This window comes from Balaenoptera musculus, chromosome 2 (genome assembly GCF_009873245.2).
Source record: "Balaenoptera musculus isolate JJ_BM4_2016_0621 chromosome 2, mBalMus1.pri.v3, whole genome shotgun sequence".
In the NCBI taxonomy this organism is placed as follows: Eukaryota; Metazoa; Chordata; class Mammalia; order Artiodactyla; family Balaenopteridae; genus Balaenoptera; species Balaenoptera musculus.
This window is the reverse complement of record NC_045786.1, coordinates 49,492,997-49,519,486: the sequence shown is the minus strand read 5'-3', so window position 1 is coordinate 49,519,486 and position 26,490 is coordinate 49,492,997. Positions and strand designations below refer to the sequence as shown.

The following is a 26,490-nucleotide window of genomic DNA, read 5'->3' as shown; positions in this document are numbered from 1 at the left end:
CACCTCACTGGGCGAAACCAGCATTCCCTGGGCATGGACCTTGGCCAGGCAGTGGCGGACACTTGCCATGCATGGTCCCAGGTCATCCTCCCAGCAGTGACCCCGCCTCGATCCCATGTGAAAGAGCCCAGGCAGGAGGCCAGACTGTCTGATCCTAAAGCCCAGACGTGTTCTTCCTGTGGCGCAGGGTTTGAGCTGGGAAGGGGACGTGTGGGACCTGTCAGAGCAGGATGGCTTTGCCGTGTTGTGACAGATGCTCTGTAGTCAGGGAAACTGAGGTAAAGTCTGTTGAACTCACACAAACAAGAGTTGGTCAGCATCTAAACTGGGGGTGCTGACTGGTTTCCACTCTTTCTTTTAGGATAAAGAGGCTTGGACACACACTTTATATAAAACTTTTCTAAATGGATTTATTATTTGGGGGTATTTCTTCTCAATTCTGAAGTCGGTATGTTGCCCTTCTCTGCAAAGACGAAACGTTTATCCGTGTTACCTGTCACTGTTGGACATTGGTCCCCTCCAGAATAAGCTTCTGCTGGACTTAAATGAACTGTCAAGGGCTTGCTTTCCTCAGCACCCACAGAAAATAATAATCCAAGGAATGCCACTCTGTAAGGTGAACAAATTAATCTTGATGGTTTTGTACTTTAGAAGAAAGTTGAAGGGAAAGAAAAGGATTAAATAATTTAACATAGGAAATAACACATCCAGTGTCCATTCAAGAAACCCGTTTGCTTATTTCCACATGGCCTTTGTAATGTCCTCTCCCTCCTTTTCCCTGTATGGAGTTGGATTGTAGAAATAAAAGGAACACATACACTAATTGGAATTTGAATAGCCAGAATTTTTAATATCAAAAATTGCTGGTTTCACTTTAAATGATGTTGGCCCCACCCAAAATCGAAGATGCTGGTCCCAAGTTGTGCTAATAGGTGCTTCTCTCTGCAGCTTTGTGATGTGGTCAGAGGGCAAGTGCCATGGCCTCCTTCTGAGCCACTCCTGGTTTCTTAGCAGAATGACCTGTGGTGCTCAGATTGAACAAAGGTGGATTTGCAAACCGTGAAAGAACACGGGGAGGGAAAAATTCCTAAATTCTCACATGGATTTTTTTTTTTTAATCTCCAACAGAATAATCCAGTCCTAGCACCTCCCAGCCTAAGCAAAATGATCCAGATGGCTGGAGAGATTGCAGATGGCATGGCATACCTCAACGCCAATAAGTTTGTCCACAGAGACCTCGCTGCCCGGAACTGCATGGTGGCCGAAGATTTCACAGTCAAAATCGGAGGTGTGTCCTTAGCTTTCCAGATCTGAGCAAGAACTAAACTCGCACATGTTTTAGGGGCCAAGTGGGCATTAGCCTGCCTGTGGAGAGGTTTTCCGATGCATCCCGTGACTGCAGAGTCTTACTCTTGGGAATAATGTGATTGTGTCCAGTCAATAGTCACAAACCCAGCCAGCCTGGCTCTAATCCTGATAATGCATGGGCGCAGTGGTCCAGGCAGTGGCCAAGGGTGAGCTGAGGCCGTGGTCCCTGAGGTTGCCTCTACTGGCACTTGAGGCATTTCTTGGCAGAACAGTTCTAAGCATTGTTTCCAGAAATAGTTGAGACGGTGTCCTCAGGTGATTTTGACTTGTACCTAAAAGTTGCCCTCCATACTACCAGTATGTCCTCCGGTTTTCCAGCTTACAAGGAACATTGTCTGCCTCACAACAACAAGGGGTCCATGGCGTTTTCTAAGAGGTGAGGTCCCCGATGGTGAAGCCCGTGCACAGAGCAGGAGTGGTTACAGGATGAGGGAAGACCGCTGCTTTCTGGGGTTCACACCTGAGCTGGTCAACCTCAGAGCTCTTGATCTTTGTTGCAACCCTTACTTATTAGCTAACTAAACTCCTCCTTAGACCCCTTGTTGCCACCGCCCACTGTAACACCAGAAAAGGGGGGTAGATTATATTTCTGGTCACTGGTGAGGAATTTATTTCGGACTTTAGGTTTGGATTTTACTTTGGTCCTTGAATCTGCCTGATAAAACACATAAAACATCAGGGCTGCGTGGGAACCACCTGCGCTTCCCACTATGAGATGATGATGTCTTAGAAAAATGCTAAATATTTATCCTGAGAAGCTACAGGAAGACTTTACATCCAAAAACTATTTAAACCTCTTTGTCTAGCTCTTGAACTGTCTGTTCTGGAAGTGCTCGCCTTCCTTTAGCAGTGTTTTTGGGGTTTTTTAAACAATGATTTTGAATGACTATTTTGGCCCTTTGGTGAACAATGAGTATCCCCTCTAGAATGGTTTCCCAAGTGGGGATGGGCGTCTTTATCTTTCATTTTTAGGAGCTAGAGGTAATGGATGGAGCCATATCGTATAGCAAATATCCTTGGCCATCAGTTATTCCGTGTGTCCCTGGGTTGGCCCTTTGAGGCATCCACACATTTGACACCCCTGAAAGTCTGAGGTTGTCTTGCCCTGGGGCTCTCAGGGAAGAGCCCCTATGGCTGCTGCCTGGGCTTCCTCTGTGTACCCTGCTCCCTCCCCTTCCCTTCTCAGCGAGGATTCAGATTGTTCCCACAGAGATGCCAACCGGCCCCCTTCCCCAGCTGCAGAGCCAGGCAGTCACTAACTAAACTAAATCCCGGTTCTGCCACTAACAGACTTGAGGCTTGCAGCAAGTGTCTTTAAGTTCTGTGAGCCCCAATTTCTTGACGTCTGAAATGGGGATGATGCTGTAAGAGAGCCATGAGATGCTGGGAAAGACTCGGTGCAGGAAAGCACCAGGCACATACGTGCTGGGTGTGGGCAGGTCCTCGGCAGGTTAGGCCACAGTGTCTGTGGCCTAACTCAGTTCCTGCTCCTTTACTTCCCTGCTCGCCCTCACTGCGGGAGAGCCATTTTTGTGCCACTTGCCATTGGAAGTCCAAATCAGCAAGGACTCTATTTGCTATTTAACCATGTGGCATATTTATAGTGATGTTTTCTTTGTACTGTGTTTTTTCTTCCTAAAATTTGAAATTTTTCTTTTGGGTTAAGGAAGAAATAGTCTGTGCTTTTTTTCTGGGATTTCTGTCTTTCCTTTTTGTGCAAGGAAAAGCAAATCCTCTATTTGCATGTCACTGGATAGTTTGGAGATAAGACTTTAGCACTTCGTTTTTATTCTTCGCTAGGATTCAAAAATGTTTTTCTAATGCCCAGTGTCCTATGGATTACAAATATGACAAGCAATTTTACCAGAGGCAATTCGATGGCCGTTAGCACAGTACAAGGAATTTATGTTGATTAACGTCCAAGGAACTTTGTTCTCTGTGTTTGCTTTGTAGCCTTACCTCTTTGTGGCAGAGTTAGAGACATAAATGAACATTTTAAAAAGGAGAGCAGCCCTTTCTCCTGGGAAGGAGAACGGAAGAGTCCCTGTAAGAAAAGGTTACATGATTGAGTGGAAAATCAAAATCTGACAAAGAAGCAATAATTTAGGATTATAAAGCAAGCCTGCCATCAAACATAATTATGTGACATCTTCTAGAGACATGGAAAATGGAAGACTTTTTCAAAAATGAGTGGGAGTATTATGTTGAAAAACATTATTGAGTAATAGCTTCAGGGGCCTAGTAAATACCATCTCTTAGGCATCTTACTGTGTACTTTTTTCATCGTGAATTGGTACTCTCAATATTTTCCCCCTTATTAGATGGTGAAACTACTTTCTTTCCTCTGATAATGAGGCAGTGTTACCAAGTAAATAAAAGTCAACATGCTCCTGGCTATTTGATCATGTTTTTAAACCGCATACAAATGACCTTTGCTCTACTCAGCACATATTTTCCTGGTAAACTATGGGTCCTGATGATTTGTAAGATGCCTCTCATTTTAAATGCAATGAGGGAGCTACCTTCTTAAAAGAATCACATTGTAAATATATTTAAAGGCAGAGATTTCTGGGCATTTGCTTGTCATGTGACTCACCGGTCCTCCCCTACAGTTTCTGCCTCATCAGGTGGCAGCATGGATGTCGGCCTACCTAAAGCCAGTTTGCCCTTGGACTTGGCTGTGGGCACAGGACCCTCCTCTGAGACGTCACTGTGCCTCTTAGCTTCTCCCCCGACATTACTCACACGGGGTAACTCTCGTGCCTCCTCTCCTCCTCACAGATTTTGGGATGACGAGAGACATCTATGAGACCGACTATTACCGGAAGGGAGGGAAGGGGCTGCTGCCTGTGCGCTGGATGTCCCCCGAGTCCCTCAAGGATGGAGTCTTCACCACACACTCTGACGTCTGGTACGAGAGACCTTTCCTGTAACGCCAGCCCCCGGCCCCCACGAGTCCTTTCCTTTCCTCCTGTCTTCTGTTCATTGTTACCCCTTTCCAGCTTTGACTCAGTGTGATGGGGGCCACCCCCTCATCACTGACATGTTCCTGTTGTCAGTGGGCACTTGTGGGATCTAAAGAATTTGTGGGACCAACATTTCTTTCAATGCTTAGCTGCTCACCGAGTGGTTGGGAGGCCTGGAGACACACCACCAGGGGCTAGGGTATGGGGACAAGCCAGAAAATTTTACCTCTTTCTGCTTCTCCCCCGCCTGCCTCCTCTCATTTTCTTTCGCGATAAATAGATGTGACGTGTGTGCGCGCACGCGTGTGCATATGTGTGTGTTTGGGGAGGGGGTTGCTTCACCTAATTAAGCCTTCAGATTGCAGACAGTGCTTATTTTAGACCCAAAGCTTATGAGTCTTGATGTGTTTTCCTATTGGTTCCATCTGCTGTCTGTCCTCTTCCAATGGGCACCTATCGTTGTTGACCCAGGGATGGTGTGGAAAGCAAAGTGTCTCCCTTAGTCGTGGATGTATCTTGGGGTAGAAGGTGCATCAGCTACGGATGCAGAAGCCTTTTGATAGTATTGTTTATTGTGGCTCCTCAGCAACATTGTGGAGAGGTGGTTAGGTTCTGAAATACAATTGAGGTTCTTGGCAGGCGAAGGCCCTGGCACGTCTACCTTCTAGAACGTCAGCTAGTTTCTTGGCTGTCCTCTCAGGAGATCCCACTGCTGGTGTGTTACAGAAATGGTAGTTGTTTACTCCAACTGTAGGGATGACCACATAGAGGAGCTATTTAAATAGTGACCGACATCATTTTTTTTTTTTAACCTCGTGAACCTTGGGATCAAGGGCGTTGGATCCTATTTTGAAGACAGGTGCGAATTGGAAATAGCATTTGAATGTGACCCAGCAAAGCATGATTTCTTCTTGAGCTCAAGTGTGAGGTCTGTTTTGCAATCAGCCTATTCAAGATGGTTCCCTCTTCACAATCAAATCAAAGTGTTCAACACCATTTTTAGATATAGAGATGATGGGGAGAGGACAGGCCTGGGTCCACACCCGCATCTGTTTATTCTAGGATCCATGCTTCCAACAACTTTGAGGTCAGCTTACAGTGCAGTAAAATAGAAAACCACGAGAGCCAGGGAAAACAGAGGCAGGGCAGGAAGATAAAACTAGAGTTGTTAATATCTCACAGGCTAAGTTTACCAAATTCTGGTTAGCAACAATTGCAACAAGCAGCAGTAAAGGGTGTTCATTGCCATTTTTCTCCCATTTGATGACGTAGACATTATGAACCAGTAAGAAAAAATATATATAAACAAGAGTAGGGATTTCATATTCATTCCATTCCATGTTCAGGCTTTGACAGTGCTTTAGTTTTTTTTTTTAACATAGCCTTTGAGGATAACACTGGTAAGGTGGGTAGGCTAGGACAATGGAGAATATGGAAGGCTTCTCAGCTCCCCAGGATCTAAAGTGCTCCCTCTTGAAGGAATGAAAATCATTTCTGAGTGTATTCAATGGTACAAAACAGTCATCCCTAAATAGTTAAAGTCTAGAAAGAAATACAAAGAATTGTATTTGACTTTGCAGAAGATACCCTAGAATTTTAGGATCAGAAGATATTCTGAGGTCGGGACCAGTCCCCAAACCCCATCTACAGCGTCTTTGACAGCTGGTTTTTGAGCTTCTGCTCACATATTTCCAGGAACTGCTAATTCCTCTCTCATGAAGACAGACAGCCCTAATCCTTAAGACATCCTTGGGTTTTGCAGGTCTTTCTCATGCTATGCTTAAGTCGGCCTCTTGCTGACACCCGTTGGCCCTTCTCTGTAGCACGGTTGCACACTCTGCTCTGTTTTTGATAAGACAGGCCTTGGAGTCACAAGGAAGTGGTCTCTTTTCTCTAGGTGGAATATCTTTAGGTTTTCCTGCTATCCTTGGAGACATTATTCCCAGGCCCTTGGGCACTGTCCTTGTTCCTCTTATAGCTCCCTTGTAGCACTGTGTCCCTGCAAATGGTTCCTTTGGGTTAGAAGACACAGGTGTGCCCTCCAGGCATGGAGGGAACCAGGCACAGGACTGGGGAGGGGGAAATCCATGGCTTGAAGGTGTGTTCCCTTCCTGGGCAACTGAATCACCCTACAACAGTCTTCATTTCTTGACTTACTGAGAAGCTTTCCAAATGGCCACAGATATCCAGGGCTGGTTGCTCCCTCCTAGAGTTATTTGGTTCTTCAGTGGCAAATTCACATCAGCAGGTAATGTGGATATCTCTGTAGGTTTCGATTTGCTGGTGGGTGGGACATTGACAGATCCCGTCCTGGTATGAGGAGGTGTAATTATTTATTTATTTTTTTAAAAGGAATTCCTTTATTTTTATTATTTATTTATTTAGTTTTGGCTGTGTTGGGTCTTCGTTTCTGTGCAAGGGCTTTCTCTAGTTGCGGCACGCGGGGGCCACTCTTCATCACGGCGTGCGGGCCTCTCACTATCGTGCCCTCTCTTGTTGCGGAGCACAAGCTCCAGACGCGCAGGCTCAGTAGCTGTGGCTCACGGGCCTAGTTGCTCCGCGGCATGTGGGATCCCCCCAGACCAGGGCTCAAACCCGTGTCCCCTGTATTGGCAGGCAGATTCTCAACCACTGCGCTGCCAGGGAAGCCCGAGGAGGTGTAATTATTGAATGCTGACTTTAACCAGCACTGGAATTGAAGTGAGTCTCACACCAAGTTGTCCCTTACTTGGGAAAACAACCCCAATGCTCGTAATTAGAAAAGACTTCACACAAAGGCATTTATCTAATGTTTAAAGATTAAATCCATAAAATTCAAAGCTTGGTTTTGTATGAGGCATTAAATGCCAGTGCCACATTGTAAATGACCTGCTCTGAAAAACATGCAAGCGTTGCATATTTCTCAGTGTCTCTGGCTGTGTGGCCTTGGTCAAACCATGGGGTATCTGTGGGCTTTAGCTACTCCATCTGTGAGGTAAGGTCTGTTTGGGGATGTCTGCAGAACCTCATTAGATGTTTAAGTGGCCCCTGTGACAACTGGTGATGATAGGGAGGAACGTTGGTGTTGGGTAGAGATGCTTTAGCCTCCATACCTTGGGGCAGAAAAATGGTTGAACTCGGCTAGTCATGTCCTGTGAAGGACGCCAGCACTAAGTGGCCCTCACAGACAGGTGACACTGACATCAAACCAGAGTCACTCCAGGGAAAGCCTTTGTGGAGAGCCGGCTCTGTCACCTTCTGTGTTCTTTCGTGTGTGTGATCATGAGGACCTGGCATGGCCCAGGCACAGTGCTCAGCATGTGCAAGAACCAGGGTGCCTAGAGACATGGTGGTTGTCCCTGAGGGATGAAGTCTTGTAGAGAACAGGAAGCGACCCTGACAGGCTGGGATCACAGACCCCTTCCCCGAAGAGCAGGAGTCGTGGGGCACCCTGAAGTATGGACTGTCACCTTCCGAACAGTGAGGAAGTGGGCTCTTGGCGGTGGGAACACTGGGGGAAACCACGGTGGTGGGAAGCGCTTAGTGCGTGTGGAGGATGGTGGGACTTCCTCGGGGGAGTTAGGCTGAAGAGAGCTCAAGTGAGGCCTTGGCTCTTGTGTTAGGGGTTTGGGACTAATTCTGCAGGCTCTGTGAGGAGAGGCTTCTGAGCCGGAGAGTGACCTAGAGCCGTGTTTGAAGAAGTTCACGTTAAGCTAGAGTGTGAAGCTCCTCTGAGTAAGACGTTGGTGCCAAAAAGGAGGCGTCCTGCGGGCCAGGCAAAGGCGACCATCTGCGCTGAGGATGTGCTGGGAGGACGAAAGGAGGGGAGCAGACCTTTGGGCAGGTCTGAGCCTGCACGGGCAAGCTGTGGGGGTTATCTGAGGAGGTGTGGGAAGGATGACCTCGGCGTGCTATTGAATATAGTTAGTTCCCTGTGCTCTACTGTAGGAGTTTGTCGTTGGCATGTTGACTCTTTTAAGCTGAAGGAGTCGAGAAGTGGAATTTGCAGGAAGGACTCTCTGACCTTCCCCTGAAGCAGGCTTATGACCCTTATATGCCCTGGAGGAAAGAAGCATCCTTATTTCCTAAGACACCAAGAGGAATCTGGACTAACAAGTCTTGCTGGGTTTCCCCAGTTCACTGTACCCTTTGCTCATATCCTTCTGTCCTGTCACCTTTTTCCATGACTTTGTGCTCTTCATCAAAACTAATATAAAAAATGCTTAGGTTTTACTACTTTGTTGGGTCTTCATTTCCTTATGAAGGCTCCTGTGTCGTGTAAAACTTATATTTAAAAAATCTGTACCCTTTCTCTTGTTAATCTGTCTTTTGATACAGAGCCCCAGCCGAGAACTGAGCAGGACAGAAGAAAAGGATTTTTTTTCCCCTCCTCTACAAAGGAAAGTGGCATTCTCTAAGAAAGTTAATATTTTTTTCCTCGACTGCCCCAAACCCGCTGGGAAACACTCTTTAATTTCTAAAGAGTTTATTTGATTCACTTATGAGAGAAGCTAAACGCATGAGCTTCTGACTTTATACTAGAGTTGTGGTTCTCATTTTAGTGATGTTACACTAGCAGTGGTTCTCCACAGGGTTGATGGCGTCTCCTAGGAGACATTTGGCAATATCAGGGTGGCGAGACAGAGTTGAGACGCATTAAGGTCAAGGATCCACAGTAACCCAGAGCTTGGAGTGGGGCAATAGGCGCTGAGTGGTCAGCACGGGCGCCGTCTGGTGGGCACTGGCCGCCTGACAGCAGCTGGCACAGCCGAGGAGCGTGTGGGGCGGGGGGGGGACGTGGGGCTGGGCGAAACCGCATTTTCAGGTTATTTCTCAGGCCAGGTCTGCCGTCAGTTGGGTACTGCATTTCAGAGGTGGAGTTGGGAGCCATGGCCTCTGAGGCAGCGACCTAGGTGACCAGGCCAATTCAGTCTGCGGAGATCCCCCAGCCCAGGTTGACGGGGGAGCCCACTGCCCTCGGCTGGGCCTGCGAACACTGCATTTGGGCCTCCGGGCCTTCAGCTTTCCTAGGTCTCTCGTGCAATACCAAGACTATTTCTCGGTCACTGAGGTTCAAAAGGATCTTGGGTGGGTCGGTCCTCTGAGGGCTAAGATTCTAAATATTTATGTCTGACATCTGCTCTCAGCATCAATTTGTACAAAACCCTTTTGTTCATGGAAAGGAGCTGAAGCATCGAGTAAAACATTCTGATACAAAGTCCGCGGCCCTCCTGGCTCGGCTTGGCCAGGATCCGCAGAGCTCTGGGCAGGAAGCGCCGCCCCAGAATTTTCAGTGCGGCTTTGCCCACACCCCTGGCCTGCGGAAGGTCCAGGAAGCCCCTTGGGCTGGCCAAGCGGCAGGCTTTAATCTTTGGAAATGAACCGAATGGAAAGGCAAATAGACCGTGGAGAATTTGTGAAAGACGGTGATGTATGCTGGGAAGGCATCTTTATTTTGCAGATTACAGCACTGCCTTTTTTTAACATCCTCAGTCTGAAATTTCTGTGTATGTGTATACCTATTTTAGTTTGTTTTCCAGTAGTAGGATCTTCTAACCTACAGGCAGAAGCGCATGCGAGGCGGAATCGCTCCCTGCTCCCCTTGCTGACTTGGTTCCTCGGCCACCCCCTTCCCCCCACCTTGGCTAAACTCTGGGCCTAAGGATTCTTCCTAGTGCGCGAGCCCCACCCCAGCCAGTGCCGCCCCTCTCTGTCCCCCACCTGTGAGGCTGAGCCCCTCGTCTCCCCGGGCCCTCCTGGACCTGTAAGATCCCCACTGAGCTTTTCGACACCCCAAGGCCCAGGCCCCCACCCCAGACCAGTGAAACCAGTCGGGGGCCCAGGCGTCCATAGGCGTTAAAAACTCAACCAGGGGTTCCTGCGTAGAGGAGTTTCAAAACGGAGAGCTTGCTGAACAGCTTGCTTGTCCCAGGATGCATTTAGTCCCAGGGATTTGCACTAAATCACCGTCCCAGCCGGGCCTGGGGACCAGCATTCGATTATTGGTGGTATAAAGCACATTAGGGAGACGCTGCCCGGCAGGGTCCTGGCTGGGGCTGGGCCCTGAACTCAGCTTGCCTGGGGCTCCCATTGGAGATCACGTGCTCGCTGGCTGTTCAAGGGCCCTGAACACTCCCTCCCCTCAGCTGGCAGAGCTGTGCCACCAGGGCTGCATCGACTCTACGACACATGAGGATGGATGTTCCACACTTAGCCCAGGGCCTGGCTCACTGCCTGACATGCGCTCAGTCGCCCAGAGGGAGAGGGCTGTGTGGCTCTGTCCACCCCTTTCCGAGCACCTCACGTTTCTTTTCTCCCTGTAGGTCCTTCGGGGTCGTCCTCTGGGAGATCGCCACGCTGGCCGAGCAGCCATACCAGGGCCTGTCCAATGAGCAAGTCCTTCGCTTCGTCATGGAGGGCGGCCTTCTGGACAAGCCGGACAACTGTCCTGACATGCTGTATGTATATGCTGGGTCCCTCTGGCCCCGGCGGGTGCTGGGATGACCAGAGCAGTTAAGAAGAGGGTTTATCCTAATGGAAAGAACCTGTCCCTTTGGGCAAGTGCCTTAATCCTGCCCCATCTTCCTTAATCCTGGGGTTCGGATTTGCAGTTTGCATTGTGGTTTCTCAGGCCAAACGTCTTTGTGAAATACTTGACCAAAGCAATCCCTGCTGGTCTTCTCCAGGCAGAGTTTTTTTAAGAAAATGTAGCAACACGACACTGATTACTCTTAAGCCACAGTCCCAGGCTACTCCCCAGCCATCAGCAGGGCTCCTCCAGGCCTGTGGACCTCAGACCTCCTTTTGCAGGCGGTTCCAGGATGCTGCCACCACCTGCGGTCCCCCCATGTTTCTTTCCTGTTAAGTGTTTACAAAAGTCATAAAAGGCCTGTGAGTGGCAGGCTCTCAGCAGCCTCCTCCAGCGGCTGTGCCGACCTAGAGGCGGTCTGGGGGCCTCCCGGCAGGCACAGCCCTGGCATGTAGCTTTCTGTTCCTGAGATCTGTCAGATAACGGGAAACAGTCCATGACGCCTCGTGGGCCTCCCTGCTCAGTGTTCTTAGAAGAAGCCCCTCTGTCAGTTTAGGTCAGAGCTGCTGAAGGTGTGAGGATGTGCAGGTGTGCTGTGGTTGGGTCATCAGGTGCAGACAGGTACAGATGGGGAGCAGTGGACTTGCTTTCGACATGCACATTAAGGCAGGGCTCAAGATTCTTCTGGATCCCAATAGGTAGAAGGTAGGCTACCACAAATACTTCAAGACCAATGCAGGAATTTTCCAGAAGTGCTTTTCAGGACAGATTTGGCCTCACACTGGAAAGGGCCCCAGAGGAGCTATTGGGCTGTCTCCGTGTCTGTGGAAGGCTCTGCCCAGATCTGCCACCTACCCGCGCACCAGCCTTGAGTGAGCACTGACTTGGGCAGGGCCCCGTCGTGGTGGGGTGATTTACAGATGTGAGTCAGACGCCACGTCGAGTGGGTACCAGGGAAATCGGCCCCAACAGCCAGGAAAGCTCTGTTCATTTGGTCTCCCAAGGTTTCCGTGGATCAGGAAATGGGAGTGCTGGCTCCTCTGCTCAGTCTGATGAGGTTGAGATCAAGATGTCAGCCCGAGCTGCGAACATCTGAGGCTCATGGAGCCTCCCTCTCGCAGGCCCCTCCAGGTTGTTGGCAGGAGTCAGCCCCTTGTGGCTGCAGGACTGAGGTCCCAGAGTCTTGCTAGCTTTCAGCTCCCAGTCCTTGCCATACTTCCCCTCCACTGGCCTTCTCACAACAAAGCAGCTTTCTTCTTCAGGGCCAGCAAGAGAAACTCTGTGCTGCTTTTTGACTTTTTTTTTTTTTTTTACCTGATTAAGTCACATCCACCCAGGATAATCTCCCTTCTGATTAACTTAGAGTCAATTATTAGAAACCTAAACGGAGGAGTGAAATCTCATCACATTCACAAGTCCCTCCCACTCAAGTGAGGGGATCATACAGGGCGTTTACACCAGGGGAGGGAATCTTGGGGACTGTCTTAGAATCTGACTGCCTCAGCCTGGGAAGCAGAAACCATTGTCCTGTCAATAAACCAAGGTTTTCGGGGTTTTTTTAAAGCCCTTTTAGTGTAGCTTCCAAGACTGAATCCCTAAGCTCCAGGTAGAGGGCGGGGGTGGGGAGTGGGGGTGGAACTTGCTCTCCTGGCTCTGACTGCGCTGCTGCTTCAGGGGTACATTAGGTGGGTATCCTGCTCTTTAACTGCTGCCTCTGAGCATTTACTCAGCCAAAGCCTGTTCTATCCCAGGGACATCTTGCATGGAATTAGGAAAGAGGCCAGAGAATGCTGCAGGAAAGGGAACATCTTTGCCTCAGAGTGTGTGTGTATGTGTGAGTCTGAGAGAGAGAGTGTGTGTGAATGTGAGAGTGTGTGTGTGTGAGTGTGAGAGTGTGTGTATGAGAGTGTGTGTGAGTGTGTATGTGTGAGTGTGTGAGTGTGGGTGTGTGAGAGTGTGTGTTTGTGTGAGTGTGAGTGTGTATGAGAGTGTGAGTGTATGTGTGAGTGTGTGAGAGTGTGTGTATGAGAGTGTGTGTGTGAGAGTGTCTATGAGTGTGTGTGTGTGTTTGTGTGAGTGTGTGTGTGTGAGTGTGTGACAGTGTGTGAGTGTGTATGTGTGAGTGTGTGAGAGTGTGTGTCTGTACGAGAGAGAGAGAGAGTGTGTGTGTGTGTGTGTTGGGGTGGGAGTACCCATTGATCATCTGAGCATGGGCCCGGACTAGGAAACCTGCATGTGTCCTGGACGTGGGGCACAGGATACACCCACGCATGAGAGGAAGCTCCACTCCTCAGAGGGCTGTGCATAAGGGGGCAGTGGGAGTCCTGGATCCCTCACCAACAGACTCCCTAGTACAGCCTCTTCGGACTTCAGGACCCAAAGATGGAAGAGATCCACATGGCCACTTAATGCATTTTCTTGCCCCTGGTGGAAACTCTCCCTCTCTCCACCTGTGTTAGTTTCTTTTATTTCCATATAACATTACCCGAAACCTAACAGTTTAAGACAACAATAAGCATTTATTATCTCACAGAGTTTCTGGAGGTCAGGGATCCAGGAGCAGCTTAGCTGGCTGGCTCTGGCCGGGGGTCTCCTGAGGTCACAGTCTGGCTGGCAGCCGGGGCTGCAGTCATCTGAAGGCTTGACCAGGGCTGGGATCCACTTCCAAGATGGAGAACTCACGCCACCAGTTGCCACGTGAGGCCTTAGTTCCTCTGTGACGCTGCTTGAGTGTCGTCGTGCCATGCAGCTGGCTTCTTCTAGAGCAGGGCTCAGAAAACCTTTTCTCCAAAAGGACAGATAGTAAATATTTTCAGCTCTGCGGGCCCCTACGATCTCAACTGCAGCTACTCAACTCTGCCGTTGTACAAGAGCAGCCAGAGACATCACAGGAACAAGTGTGGCCGTGCTCCAAGAAAACTTTATTTCTGGATACTGAAATTTGAATTTCACATAGCTTTCATTTTGTCACAAAATATTACTCTTCTTTGATTTTTTTTTCAACCATTTACAAATATAAAAGCCATCCTTAGCTCATAGGCCTTACAAAATTAGACAGCTGGCCAGATTTGGCCCGCGGGCCTAGAGCGTGCCTCCCCTACCCCAGAGCAATTGCTCCCACAGCAGAGCAGAAGCCACAGTGTTCTTTGTGGCCTGGAAGTCACGCTCCACGGTGTCCACAACCTCATATGGGCTAACGGGCAGCCTTATTTGATGTGAAAGGAGATTATGTGAGGCGTGGACACCAGGAAGTGAGGACCACTGGGGTGTCAGAGGCCAGCCACCACACCCTACTGATGACTGCCCCCCTCACAGGTGACTGCCCTCCACTTTGAACAGTGCAGCCACTGTATTCATGTCAGCCCATTAGAAGAACAACCTTCCTTCTGAGCAAAAATATAAGTAACAGAGTTTGAGGAGTGATGCCCACTGAATTGGCCTGAGCGTGTCCAGTGCCAGAAGAGTCTAACACTAGAAGTGGTGATATTTTAGCAAGCATAGAAACAGTCCAAGAAAGCAGGTGTGAGCTTTGTTCGTGTGGTTTGGGGATGGTGGGAGGAGAGGTACTGTTTTTGAGCTTTCTCTTTGACTTGAATAAACATTGTCTCTGAGAAATTTGTGGGACTCTTGAAGTTGATCTGCCCCCAGGTGACTGGAGATTTAATATTAATTTAATATGCCTGGGAAGCAACCCCCTGCCATGGGAAAGGCAGCATACTTCCTGTTCCCAGCATAGAGTGACAAGGAAGTTTACATGGAGAGGTTACTCTGGCATATTAAGTGTATAATTCAGGAGGCATTTCTTCCTCGCCATCTAGAACCCCCTTAGTAAATTTTCTCCCTTCTAAGAAAAGAACAAAGTGAAAGGAGGCAAGTCAGTTTTATAAGGAGTGTCTGTATTGTCCTTGTGAATTTATTGATGAGCTTAGGTAAGGAAGACGTGTTCTGAGAGAGGGGTTCTTTTATTACAAAAAATGAAAGAATGGACTGTTGTTTCTCTCAGAGGAGAGCAGGATCACTGAGCCCTCGGGAGTTGCCTGAAAGCCATGCTGGGCCTCCATGTGGGAGAGAGGTTGTGTGCTTCAGTTCCAGAGGTGTGAATGGCACCCATAGGGTAACAGGGGGTGGGGTGTGCAGGGGCTGCTGGTGGACCTCAGCCCAGCATCATTGCTCGGCGATGCCCGGGAACAGATGAAGCTGGCTCTTCCCCAGTAGCCAACAGTTCTGATCCCCTCAGTGGAACAGGGTGCACAGCTTTAGAGGAAAGGTACCATGGTCCAGGCTGCAGAGTGTCTAGGCCCATGGGTCTCAACCCTGAGATTCAGTGTGAATCGATCAGCAAGTGGCATGAGACAGATTCGGCTTGTGGTTCAATGGTGGATCTGTATTTTAGATCGACAACAAAGCTTGTCCTTAACCTTCTCTTGCACACAGGTCTCCATACTCACACCACCAATGTCCTTGAGCCCCTCTGAGTGAGTGCTGACTGCTCCAGCCCAGAGCTGGGACTGTGGGGAGCGGCCCGCACTCTCAGCAGGTCCGGTGACTGGAAGGGCGGGACTCTGATGCTGGGACACGGGCTGGAGCAGAGGTGCGCGCTGAGCATGGACCATGTTCTCTGCGGGTGGGACTTTGACAGTGTCACACATCAAGACCCTCTGCCAGGGAGGCCTTCAGTGTGCAGCGTTCAGAAAGGAATTTGAACTTTTTAGCCCAGAGAGTCATCAACTCATGGATGAGTCTGAAACAAACTCAGTAGACTTTGGTTGGTTTGCAGTTTTCAGACATGGTTTTTCCCTGTCGCTGATTAAAGCCCCCACATTGTCGGGAATCCTGGGCCAGTTTTGTGGGAATCCAGTGCTTGAGTGGGATCCAAACAGTCAGGAATGGCACTCATGCCCAGTTAGCCTGCAGTGGGCTTTTCCCTGGTGCACGGGTCCTGCCTTAGATCTCTGCCCCAAAACAGAGTAGCGTGGGGTGAGCGGTCAGGCAGGCCCCTGTCCCACTGGCCCCTCCTGGCTGAGAAGTGGTCATAAGACAGTCCTGGCTGTTCAGGGCTGCCAGGAGGGGAAGAGCGGGTGCAGATGAGCCCTGCAGGTCCTCTCTGGAATGTGGGCTCGTTGTCGTGACAGTCCTCACCCGGACTGAGGCTGTGCCAGCACTTAGGTGCTGGGCTGCCCGAGGCCGCTCGGCCCGTGATTGCAGCCTGCCCGCACACAGCAGGGCCGGGGATGGGGAGGAGACAGTGAGCGGGATGAGACCATCACCCGGCCTCCGGGATCACACGAGGGCAGCAGCTCCGTCTGCTCCTGCCCCTGCCCCAGGTGAAGGCTGCGTGCACGCACACCTCCGATGCAGGCGTTCAGTAAAGGATGACTCCAGCTGACCAGTTGTAAAAAATGTGCTTTTTTAAAGAGGAGTTTTATCAGCTCATAAATCCTTCTAAAGTCTACTGGAAAGTTTTCTTGTGGAGATAGTGTAAACAAGGTCTTGAATCCCACAGAGTAAAAAGACTTCCTTTTATGGGCAGCAGTGGAAGGGCCGTGACTCTGGAATGGTTTAAAAGTGGTGCCACGTGGTTTGTTTGTGCTGATGTCACTCACATGCCTCCCCTGCTGGTGGCACCTTCTCAGCCCCAGGCCAAGGGGCACGGAGCCAGGGCACATCACGTGTCCTTGGCCCTGGCTGTGCTTCTATTCAGGGATAAGTCAGTCGGCCAGAGAGGAAATTGCAGCCGAGCCGTGGAGAGGGATTTCATGTATTTATGGCCCTTTTTTCTTTGGTGGGGGGGGGGGATATGGAAGGAGGCTTGTTTACCATGTGACCCAAGGACAAGCTGCCAGTTTATCTGCAAAGCCCGCACGACACCTGTGACTGTCGATGGATGGCCAGGGGAGGGAGAGCCTCCAGGCAGGACTGTGGTTTCTCTTGTTTAGGTTGAGAGAAAATTCCTCTTTCTGAGGTCGGTGTTGTTCAAAGTGTAAGCACATCATTCACGAGAACTCCATCCCTGCTCCACCCTCACTCGTTTGGGGACCTTGGACAAATTATGTAATCTCTTGGTACTTCCACTTCCTCATCTATAAAATGGGGCTATAATATGATACACACCTTCCCAGGCTCGTGAAGAGTAAAGCCATTTACACCCGTAACACTACCGAGAGCATTCATTAACTACCGTGTGGTTAGTGCTGTGACCTAGTGTAGGTGATTCAGTTGGGAGGGGAAAGAACTAGTCAGTCTTCATGTTTTGTCTAATTCTTTTTCCGCTAGAGCAGGGGTGACAAGCTTTTTCTGTAAAGGCCCACATGGTAAATATTTCGGGCTTGCAGGCCAAACCATCTCAACTGTTCAACTCGTAGTTGTGGTTTGAAAGCAGCCGTAGATCATATGTAAACAAACAGTGTTTCTGTTCCAATAAAACTTGATTTACAAAAGCTGGCAGCAGGCCTCTCTCCCATTCCCACCCTCCCTCAAGGTCACATCCCCTTCCCTCTGACTTGACCTGACACCATTTTCCCACATCTTTCAAGGTAGCTGGCGGGTCGACACGGGAGTTTTCCTGTCCCCACAGGCTTTCTCTCCTTGGAACTTTCCCTGGGGCCAGACTTAGGCAGTTGCTCTGTCAAGTGTCAGCCTGACAGAGGCTGGAAGCCAGTTTGGGGTGCTTTGAGCTTCCTAGATGTGGGGAGTTCCATTGACCATTTTTATTGAAAACTATCTCATTAGCCAGAAGTTTTAAAACAAAACATAGAATGGAATTTTCTGGCGAGAAGAGAAGTGGAAGGGAAGGCACTTTGGTCTTTTTGAGAAAGGGCTGCTGGCCGGTCCCTTCTCGGAACCTTCTCCACACTCTGGCCAGCCTGGACCTTTGCTCAGCCACCTCCTTTGTGCGCCAGCGGTCTACTTGGCTGGACCACTCTGCGTTCCAGGTTAATAAGAAGGACCCCTCCTCCTGTGGCCATTCTGAACCTTGTCAGAGCCTGGGCCTTTCCTGGCTGTCCCGGCAGCACCCTGCTTTTCTGGTGCAGCCTCCTGTTCTGGGGGCTTGGGTCCGATGCCAGGTTTCTCCCTGTGGCCACGTGACTCTGAGGGCTTCCCAGGGGCTGCAGCCCAGGTGCCCTCTCTGCCTGCCCCAGGCCTGTGCAGGGACTCTGCCACCAGGCTCTCCCTGCTGGCTTGTTGGCATCTGGCTCAGGGCCCCACTGGGCCTCTCATTGGGTTCAGGGCAGCCTGGCTTCCAGGGCGGCTCTGCCGCCCCAGGGCATGCAGTGAGCAGCCTGAGCCCTGGCGCCAGACGTGGGTCGTGCGCCCCTTCTGTCTTGCAGCCATGCTGCCTGGCACTGCCTGTCCTCAGTTCTCTGCCAGTGGTCCCCTGCCACCAGGAGGAAGCGTAGAAATAGCATGGGTGGAAGTGAAGGAGAGATCACTGTGGGGAAAGCTGTGATCACTGCTCAACCTTATTAGTGAGAAATCAGAGGTTTCTTGCATTCTAATTCTGGAAATAATGTTTAATCAGTGGCTGCAAGAGATGCTTCAAATAGAAAGCTGGTTTGTTTTTTATGTAAATAATACCTGTAATAGCAGACTTGTGTGGAACCTGTATTTGCCCTTCTCAGGAAGTGAGAGTTTGGGTTTTGTATCGTGGAGGGTCCTGGGTCCTGGGTCTGGATGAAGTGACTGCATTGGTGGACGTAAGTCAGGAGAAGCTGAAGGCTACTTGCGCCATCAAGATAGAAAGCCAGAGGCCCAGACAGGCAGCAGAACTGCTTTGGCACACTTGCTGTACACGTGTAGGTGGGGAAGACACACACAGCAAGTAGCCACGGGGCCGCTCGGCCGCGGCCCCCTTCCAGGCTGGGCCCATCTCTGTCTGTCTTCCCCTCAGGTTTGAACTGATGCGCATGTGCTGGCAGTACAACCCCAAGATGAGGCCTTCCTTCCTGGAGATCATCAGCAGCATCAAGGACGAGATGGAGCCCGGCTTCCGGGAGGTCTCCTTCTACTACAGCGAGGAGAACAAGCCGCCTGAGCCAGAGGAGCTGGACCTAGAGCCGGAGAACATGGAGAGTGTCCCCCTGGACCCCTCGGCCTCCTCGTCCTCCCTGCCGCTGCCCGACAGACACTCAGGACACAAGGCCGAGAACGGTCCGGGCCCTGGCGTGCTGGTCCTTCGAGCCAGCTTCGACGAGAGACAGCCTTATGCGCACATGAACGGGGGCCGCAAGAAGGAGCGGGCCTTGCCTCTGCCCCAGTCCTCGACCTGCTGATCCTGGATCCCGATCCGTGCAAACAGTAACGTGCGCACACGGCGGCGGGTGGGGGGGAGAGTTTTAACAATCTATTCACAGCCTCCTGTACCTCAGTGGATCTTCAGAACTGCCATTGCTGCCCACGGGAGACGGCTTCTCTGCAGTAAACACATTTGGGATGTTCCTTTTTTCAATATGCAAGCAGCTTTTTATTTCCCTACCCAAACCCTTAACTGACATGGGCCTTTAAGAACCTTAATGACAACACTTAATAGCAACAGAACACTTGAGAATCAAGTCTCCTCTCTCTCCCTGTCTCTCTCTCCCTCTCTCTCTCACCTTTCTCTTTCTTTCTGCTTCATGATGGAAACACATTTGCTGCAAGCCCAGCCGGGACGCCCTTTGTATTGGATTGAGGCAACGTCTGTCCCTCCATGGCCCCCCTGAACACACCTGCCGGTCACCATAGGTCTTTATAAAACACGTTGAGACAGGATTTTTTAACCGTTATCTTTAACATTTTTAGGGACATACGAAATTTACAAAGGGCCATCGTTCATCCAAGGTTGTTACCATGTTAACGCTGCCAAATTCTGCCAAAACCCCGAACTTTCTCCCTCACCGTCCCCGCACTGTTCTTTTGTTTCCAGAGGCCTGAGCGAGCATGGTAGCTAGTCACTCGTTAAGAGCCACGCTGGTGATGCCCTCCATCCGATCGTCCCCTGGTGTTCTTTTCAAGTCTCACATTCACACAGGTCTGATTGCTTTTGACGAGGTTATTATTTGGGGGAACTGGACAGAATGAGACTTCCTCTCAGTGAAGATGGCTTCCCTGCTCCCCCTTCTGCACCCACACCTTCTAGCCCCCAGGAATTCTGGAGGAAACAGGCCCTGTCGGGAGCCTGGAAGACAGGCTTTGAGTAAAGGTCGTCCACGTGCCAGTCTCCTGTCCCCACCCCAGCTCCCCACCTGGCCCCCAAGAACACAGATGGGAAGGGGTATCCAGGGACTCAGCCCAACTGTTTATGCAAGTTTGCAAGGAAAGAAATTCAAATACCACAACAACAGTACGAAGAAAAGCAGTAAATGGATTCAAGCATTCTAAGCTTTGTTGACATTTTCTCTGTTACTAGGACTTCTTCATGGGTCTTACAGTTCTATGTTAGACCATGAAACATTTGCATACACATCGTCTTTAATGTCACTTTTATAACTTTTTTACGGTTCAGATATTCATCTATACGTCTGTACAGAAAAAAAAAAAGCTGCTATTTTTTTTGTTCTTTATCTTTGTGGATTTAATCTATGAAAACCTTCAGGTCTACCCTCTTCCCTCTCTGCTCACTCCAAGAAACTTCTTATGCTTTGTACTAGAGTGCGTGACTTTCTTCCTCTTTTCCCAGTAATCGATACTTATATAACATAATTTGCCATGAACTGTTTGATGCCTTTTTATAAATACATACCCCTCCCCGCTCCCCCTGCCCCGTTAGTTCTATTCTACCCCATAGGCTCTGTGGGCACGAGGCTGGTGAGGGGAGCAGGTGGAGAGAAGGCGGGGCGCCTGCCCTGGACCCTCTCTCCCAGCCTGCTCTCACACAGCATTTGAGTCTGTTACAGTGCAAGACATGATACAAACTCAGGTCAGAAAAAAAGGTTAAATATTTCGCACATCCTTGTTCAGTGTTTATATTCATCATTGTTGAAAAGTCTCACCTTCTCTTTCCCTTGCCTTTGTTTTGGTTGTGACACACATATATCTATTTTTTTAATTCTTGGGTACAACAGCAGTTTTAACTGCAGACACTAGGCATTTGGATTACTATTTTGTTTTTAACGGATATTTAACCCTTCCATCCCATGGAAAACAGCTGCTGAGTCCAGGGGTGCAGCCGAGCGCGCTCCAGTGGGCCCATCTGCGGCTTCCCGCCACCACCCTCCAGACCGACCTCCCTGTCCTTAGAACTAGAGACTCCCCAGGGACCCCCTGGCACCGGCGGGGAGTAGGGCGCAGGGGCAGCATCCTCGGGGAGCCGGCCAGCCCGCTGCCAGCGCGGGACAGCGCAGGCGCCGCGGGGCCGAAGGCCGGTGCTCCCCTCCAGGGGACAGGAGCCCTGGCGCAGGCGCGCTGTTCCTCGGCCAGGAAGCCGCGTCCTCGGGGCCCGGGGGTCTTGTTTTGTTTAGTTTTTAGCACTTCTCACCAGAGTGATGACAGCACAAGAGTTGCTTCTGGGATGGAAATGTTTAAATTATGAGTAAGAACAAAGCTACAATATAATGATTGCTAGTTGTGACTGGAGATTAAACACAAAAAAGAAAGTTTGTAGTGCTTTTTTGCTTGTCAGTAGTTTCAGTCCCACTATTTTCTCTAGTCTCTGTCCCATAGTTTTTCCCTTAAAAAAAAAATGAAAAAAAGAAAAAATTAATTAAGAAGGTATATATGTAGTTTTCTTTTAATTTATTTTGTGATACCAGTTTCAATCACTGTAGAGAAGCCCCCTTATGAATTTAAATACTGAGAAAAGGGTTTTTGTGTGTATGTGTGTGTGTGTGTGTGTAAGACGGGACAGTTTTTGGGTTTTTGTTGGTTTTTTTTCCAAACATTTATCTACCTCACTCTTATTTTTTATATGTGTATATATAAAAAGAATACATCTCACATTTCTCAGCACCTGACAATATGCCGTTGATACTGGTAACCTCATCCACACCACAGGCCGTACACACCAGGTGACGCAGGGAGAGGCCAGGCTGTATTCCGGGGTCAAAGCAACACTAGCTCACCTCTCCACTCATTTCGAACAGCTCGCCTTTTTCTGCGACATCTCACTTTGCGTCGCTTCTGTTGTTCTCCTGACTCGGTATCCCAAGAGGCGGAGAGGGGCCCCGCCCGGTTGTCTTGGAAACCAGCTACTTGGTGCAGATTGGGTGGCGGACAGGGAAGAGCAGTGGTTTCCAGGTCTTGAGGACAGGCAGTGCTGGGGCCGGGGTCAGGTGGTGTCTCCTTAGGGCCCCCGTTGTCCCTGTGGCCGCGGGGTGGGTGCTGGGTGGGCTTCCGGCTAGGCCGGCTCAGCCCCTCGTGCAGCCGCTTGGGCGCCAAAAGCCCGCTCGGGGTTCCTGACCTGACGGCCAGTCTCACGTGGAATGTACGGAGAAGAGTCCCCTTCTCCCTCTCCAGGCAGTTCTCTCAACCTCACCCTCACTCACCTCCTCCCCAGGGGAAAACAAAGACGTACCAAACCTTCGGGCTGGAAGGGGCCAGCGGCGGGCGCCGTGCCCCCGCTGGGGCTGTGCCTCATCCCCTCGTCCCGCAGATCACGGGGTGGACGGCGCACCCCCTCCAGCAGCTGCTCTCACAGGCACTAGCGTTTTTTCTGGGAAACGCAGTGGGCGTCTCCCAAAGTGTGGCGGCTCCTTTACGGTCCCAGGACTGCAGTTACACTCAGGAGCTCCTCCCTCCTGCTAGAACACCCCTCCCCTTTCCCAAGTCCCCTGGGATCTTAAGGTCATTGAGAAATAATGTTTGATCAGGGTTTCCCGCTTCCACACTGTAGGTGACCCCTTGGAATAGTGGCCTCTCCTCTCTTTTGCACATACCTACCGGTTTCCACAACTGGATTTCTACAGATCATTCAGCTGGTTATAAGGGTTTTGTTTAAACTGTCCGAGTTGTTGGTGTCACTTTTTGTTTTATGTAGGTGGTTTTCCTTTTAAGTAGAAAGAAAACACTAACAGTATAGTGCCCATCATAACAAATGCTTCAGAAACACTTAAATAAAAGAAAATTTTGCTTGTGTGATGGTGCAGTCATTTTACTGGACCAAACCACCCACCTTAACTATACCAAGGCATCATCTGTCCACAGTTCTAGCCTAATTTTATGCTGATTTTCCCACCTCTTCTTGGTTTCCTCCTTTGTATGCTCCAAATAACTTAAGCTGAGTTGTGGCATTCTCCATGCAGCCTCCTGACAGCAGCTCACACTGCTTGAAGTGACGTGAACCACTGAGGCACATCATTGAACTGATGTGAGCATTAAAACATGATCACACACAGCCCTTCCCTGAGGCAGCAGGAGCTGGTGTATTCTGGAGACGTTGTTGAACTTCAGCTGGGTGAGACCCAGACCACCCCAGGACTCCCTTAGAGGATGTCCTGACTTTTGACACAGTTGGAATGTGCTTCCCCCTTGGAAGATAGAAGACCGTGTTCATGGCCGACACTGGCCTTTCCTTCCAGCCTGTTTCTTATGACTTGGAACAACATTTCAATGATAGAAAAAATGGTTATTGTGGAACTAAATGGCAAAATGCTTGGCATGAAGTGGTGTGTTTCAGTTGGGATAACAGATGTAAGAGCCAAGTATGACGCCAAATTCTAGGCCAGTTTGTTCCACCAAAACCTCTTTCTCAGCAGCCCACCTCTGCTGGCAGGTGGCTGCACGGGATGCAGGCCGCTGTTATGGCAAGGTCACACTTAGATCAGTGAGAAGGCTAGGATGCTTGGTCCAAGGTCCTCAGCTGTCACTGTTGGGTCCTCCAGCCAGACAGTGTCAAAGGCAACTCCTTTTCAAAACACAGGCACCCTCCAGTTGACAGTAAAGCTCCATGGTATGCCTTGGCCCATTCCAGCAGTCCCAGTAATGCATTTAAGGTTTGGGGTTTGTTCTTTTGTTAATGGTACTTTTGTGTTTGTTGGCTGTCTTTTCTTTTCCTGGGCTAAGCAGCATTGGGAGATACGGACCAGAGATCCACTCTTTAAGAACCAGTGATGAAAATCAAACTTTCTTACTCCACTCTGACATAGTTGGTGGTACCAATGAGAACTTCAAGAGAGGATGTTGTTTAGATTGAACCTCTGTTGCCAGAGATGCTGAAGATACAGACCTTGGACAGGCCAGAGGGTTTCGTTTTTGGCCTCCAGCTTAGATGACTAGTTTGGTCATTTAGAGAAAAAGCAGATGAACACTCCTTGATGGTGGAATGATAAGGCAGCAGGAAACCATTCTAACAGGGATCATGAATGACGTGGAGAGAGGAAGCACAAGCAGAAGGTACAGGGCTTGGAAGAAGTGTGGGCTGTGCTTGGAACTTGATGGTTTCTGAAGGTATCAGACCACATCAAGGCTCAACAGTCATCCATGGGCATTTGGTTTCAACAGATAAACCTAAAACATCCTACTTTGGAAACTGTTACTGCGGAGTTCAGTCAAATTGTTCCAAGAACGCAAACTGCATCGCACCCGTCAGGCGTCAGTTCTGGGGCATGACTTTAGGGTTTCGTTTTATTTTGTTTCTGCAAGAACATAATGATCACTCATCTGTATGTCCATGTTTGTGTGTGTCCACATCTTTCTGGTAAACATCGTTGTAATTAGTCACTCATTAGCGTTTTCAATAGGGCTCTTAAGTCCAGTAGATTACGGGTAGTCAGTTGACGAAGATCTGGTTTACAAGAACTAATTAAATGTTTCATTGCATTTTTGTAAGAACATAGAATAATTTTATAAAATGTTTGTAGTTTATAATTGCTGAGAATAATTTAAAGACACTTTTTTTCTCTGTGTGTGCAAATGTGTGTTTGTGATCCATTTTTTTAGGACACCTGTTTACTAGCTAGCTTTACAATATGCCAAAAAAGGATTTTTCCCTGACCCAAGCCGTAGTTCACCCTCTTTCCCCCCATGTTTTGTGCCCTAGTTTATAACAAAGGAATGATGATGATTTAAGAAGTAGTTCTGTATCTTCAGTATCTTGGTCTTCCAGAACCCTCTGGTTGGGCAGGGGATCATCTTTTACTGGTCATTTCCCTTTGGAGTGTAGCTACTTTAACAGACTGAAAGAACCTCACTGGCCAAGGAAACAGCAGAGGTGTTGCAGCCGTGGTGCCATGGCACCTTCGGCATCTGGTTGGGTCGGTTTGGTAGTTGTACTGTTATACAATGCCTTGAGATGGAAGGACTCCATTGCACAGCTAATGGTTTTCACAGTGAGCACAGCATACAGACTTATCACACAAAAGATGGTAATTCTGGTGGTGCACGCGGGCCATTTGCTTACATGCCTCATATCATGATTAATGCTTTGCTATAACAAGGAAGAGACCCTATTTATTTTTATTTAAGGCAGAACACCGAACATATATTTTTTTTTTCAGTACAAAACAAATTCTTTTTAATAAAAACTATACACACACCAGATTTTTTTTAAGTTTGACTCCATTTCCTCTAGCTCCCACTGGGTTATTGGCCATGTCAACACAACCCCACAAAATCCCCATCATTGGCAACGTTTGGGGGTTTTGCTCTACATGGGAGAAAGATCCAGAAACAATTTGGGTTTCGTTTGCAACTTTTCATTTGGATGTTTGGCGTTGCACAGACACATCCACAGGTGGAGTAGATGCTTGGCAAAAACACCTGTCTGCTTTCTAAGCCAGTGAGGTTGAGGTGAGAGGTTTGCCAGAGTTTGTCTACCTCTGGGACAAAAAAAAAAAAAATCAAACCAGAAGGCGCGATGGAATGGATGCATCGCAAATAATGCATTTTCTGAGTTTTCTTGTTTAAAAAAAAAAAAAGTTTTTAAAAAAAAGTAAAAAAAAAAAAGGTAATAACATGGCCAATTTGTTACATAAAATGACTTTCTGTGTATAAATTATTCCTAAAAAAATTCCTCTGTTTATATAAAAAATCAGTAGATGAAAAAAATTTCAAAAGGTTTTTTTGTATATTCTGTTGTAAGAATTTATTCCTGTTATTGCGATATACTCTGGATTCTTTATGGAAAAAAAGAAACTGTCTATTTTGAATGGCTGAAGCTAAGGCAACTTTAGTTTCTCTTACTCTGCTTTTTTCTAGTAGTTAAAGTACTACATGGTTTAAGTTAAATAAAAGAATTCCGTATGCATTTTTGGTCTCTGATTTTGCCCCACCCTCCACCCCTTCTGGAAGAATCACCACACTTCTGAGCAGAGAAGCTGAGCTACATGTGGCATGTGTGTTCACACATGTCGCTGGGAGGTGTTCTGCATGAAGGCTTCGCTCTATTTCTGACAGCTGAACCTTCTCGGCATGCAAATTGCTGGTGAACAGGGAAGCTATTCTGTTTCTCACTCCATTAAGTCAGCCAGAAGAAAATTTGAATACATAAAATATAGAAATCTGTACTTGATTTTTGAATGATGTGTAGACTTTTCCACTGACAAAAGTCAGGGCAGGTTTGATCTGGGTGGCTCTGAGGCAAAGGACTTTCTACACATTTTCATGTCCTTGTTGGTCCCTCCCAGCCAGCACACCTCCTCAGAGGGTGCAGGTGAGGCCATAGACATGCACACAGGATGCGGCTCCCTGGCGCTGCTCAGAAATGTTAGTTACTTTCCAGCCAGCGAGCTTGGCCTG

At 48.9% G+C, this 26,490-nt stretch overlaps 2 protein-coding genes across 4 annotated transcripts in view; one reads left to right on the top strand and one right to left on the bottom strand.

The window, feature by feature from the left end:
- The window catches only part of IGF1R (insulin like growth factor 1 receptor), a 307,831-nt gene extending 288,543 nt beyond the window's left edge, over positions 1-19,288 (top strand). For 2 of the 3 annotated variants that reach the window (XM_036843818.1, XM_036843817.1), the window contains exons 18-21: positions 1,129-1,288; positions 4,150-4,279; positions 10,637-10,771; positions 18,731-19,288. In XM_036843818.1, coding sequence (XP_036699713.1) covers positions 1,129-1,288; positions 4,150-4,279; positions 10,637-10,771; positions 18,731-19,112 — 807 coding nt within the window. In that variant the 3' untranslated portion in view covers positions 19,113-19,288. Of the gene's footprint in view, positions 1-1,128; positions 1,289-4,149; positions 4,280-8,651; positions 8,830-10,636; positions 10,772-18,730 lie in introns of those variants that run through there. The other variant, XM_036843819.1, reaches the window with a different exon arrangement.
- PGPEP1L (pyroglutamyl-peptidase I like) overlaps positions 13,377-26,490 on the bottom strand; it is a 64,124-nt gene continuing 51,010 nt past the window's right edge. The window contains exon 5 of the mRNA XM_036843824.1: positions 13,377-13,622. Coding sequence (XP_036699719.1) covers positions 13,472-13,622 — 151 coding nt within the window. The 3' untranslated portion in view covers positions 13,377-13,471. The remainder of the gene's footprint in view (positions 13,623-26,490) is intronic.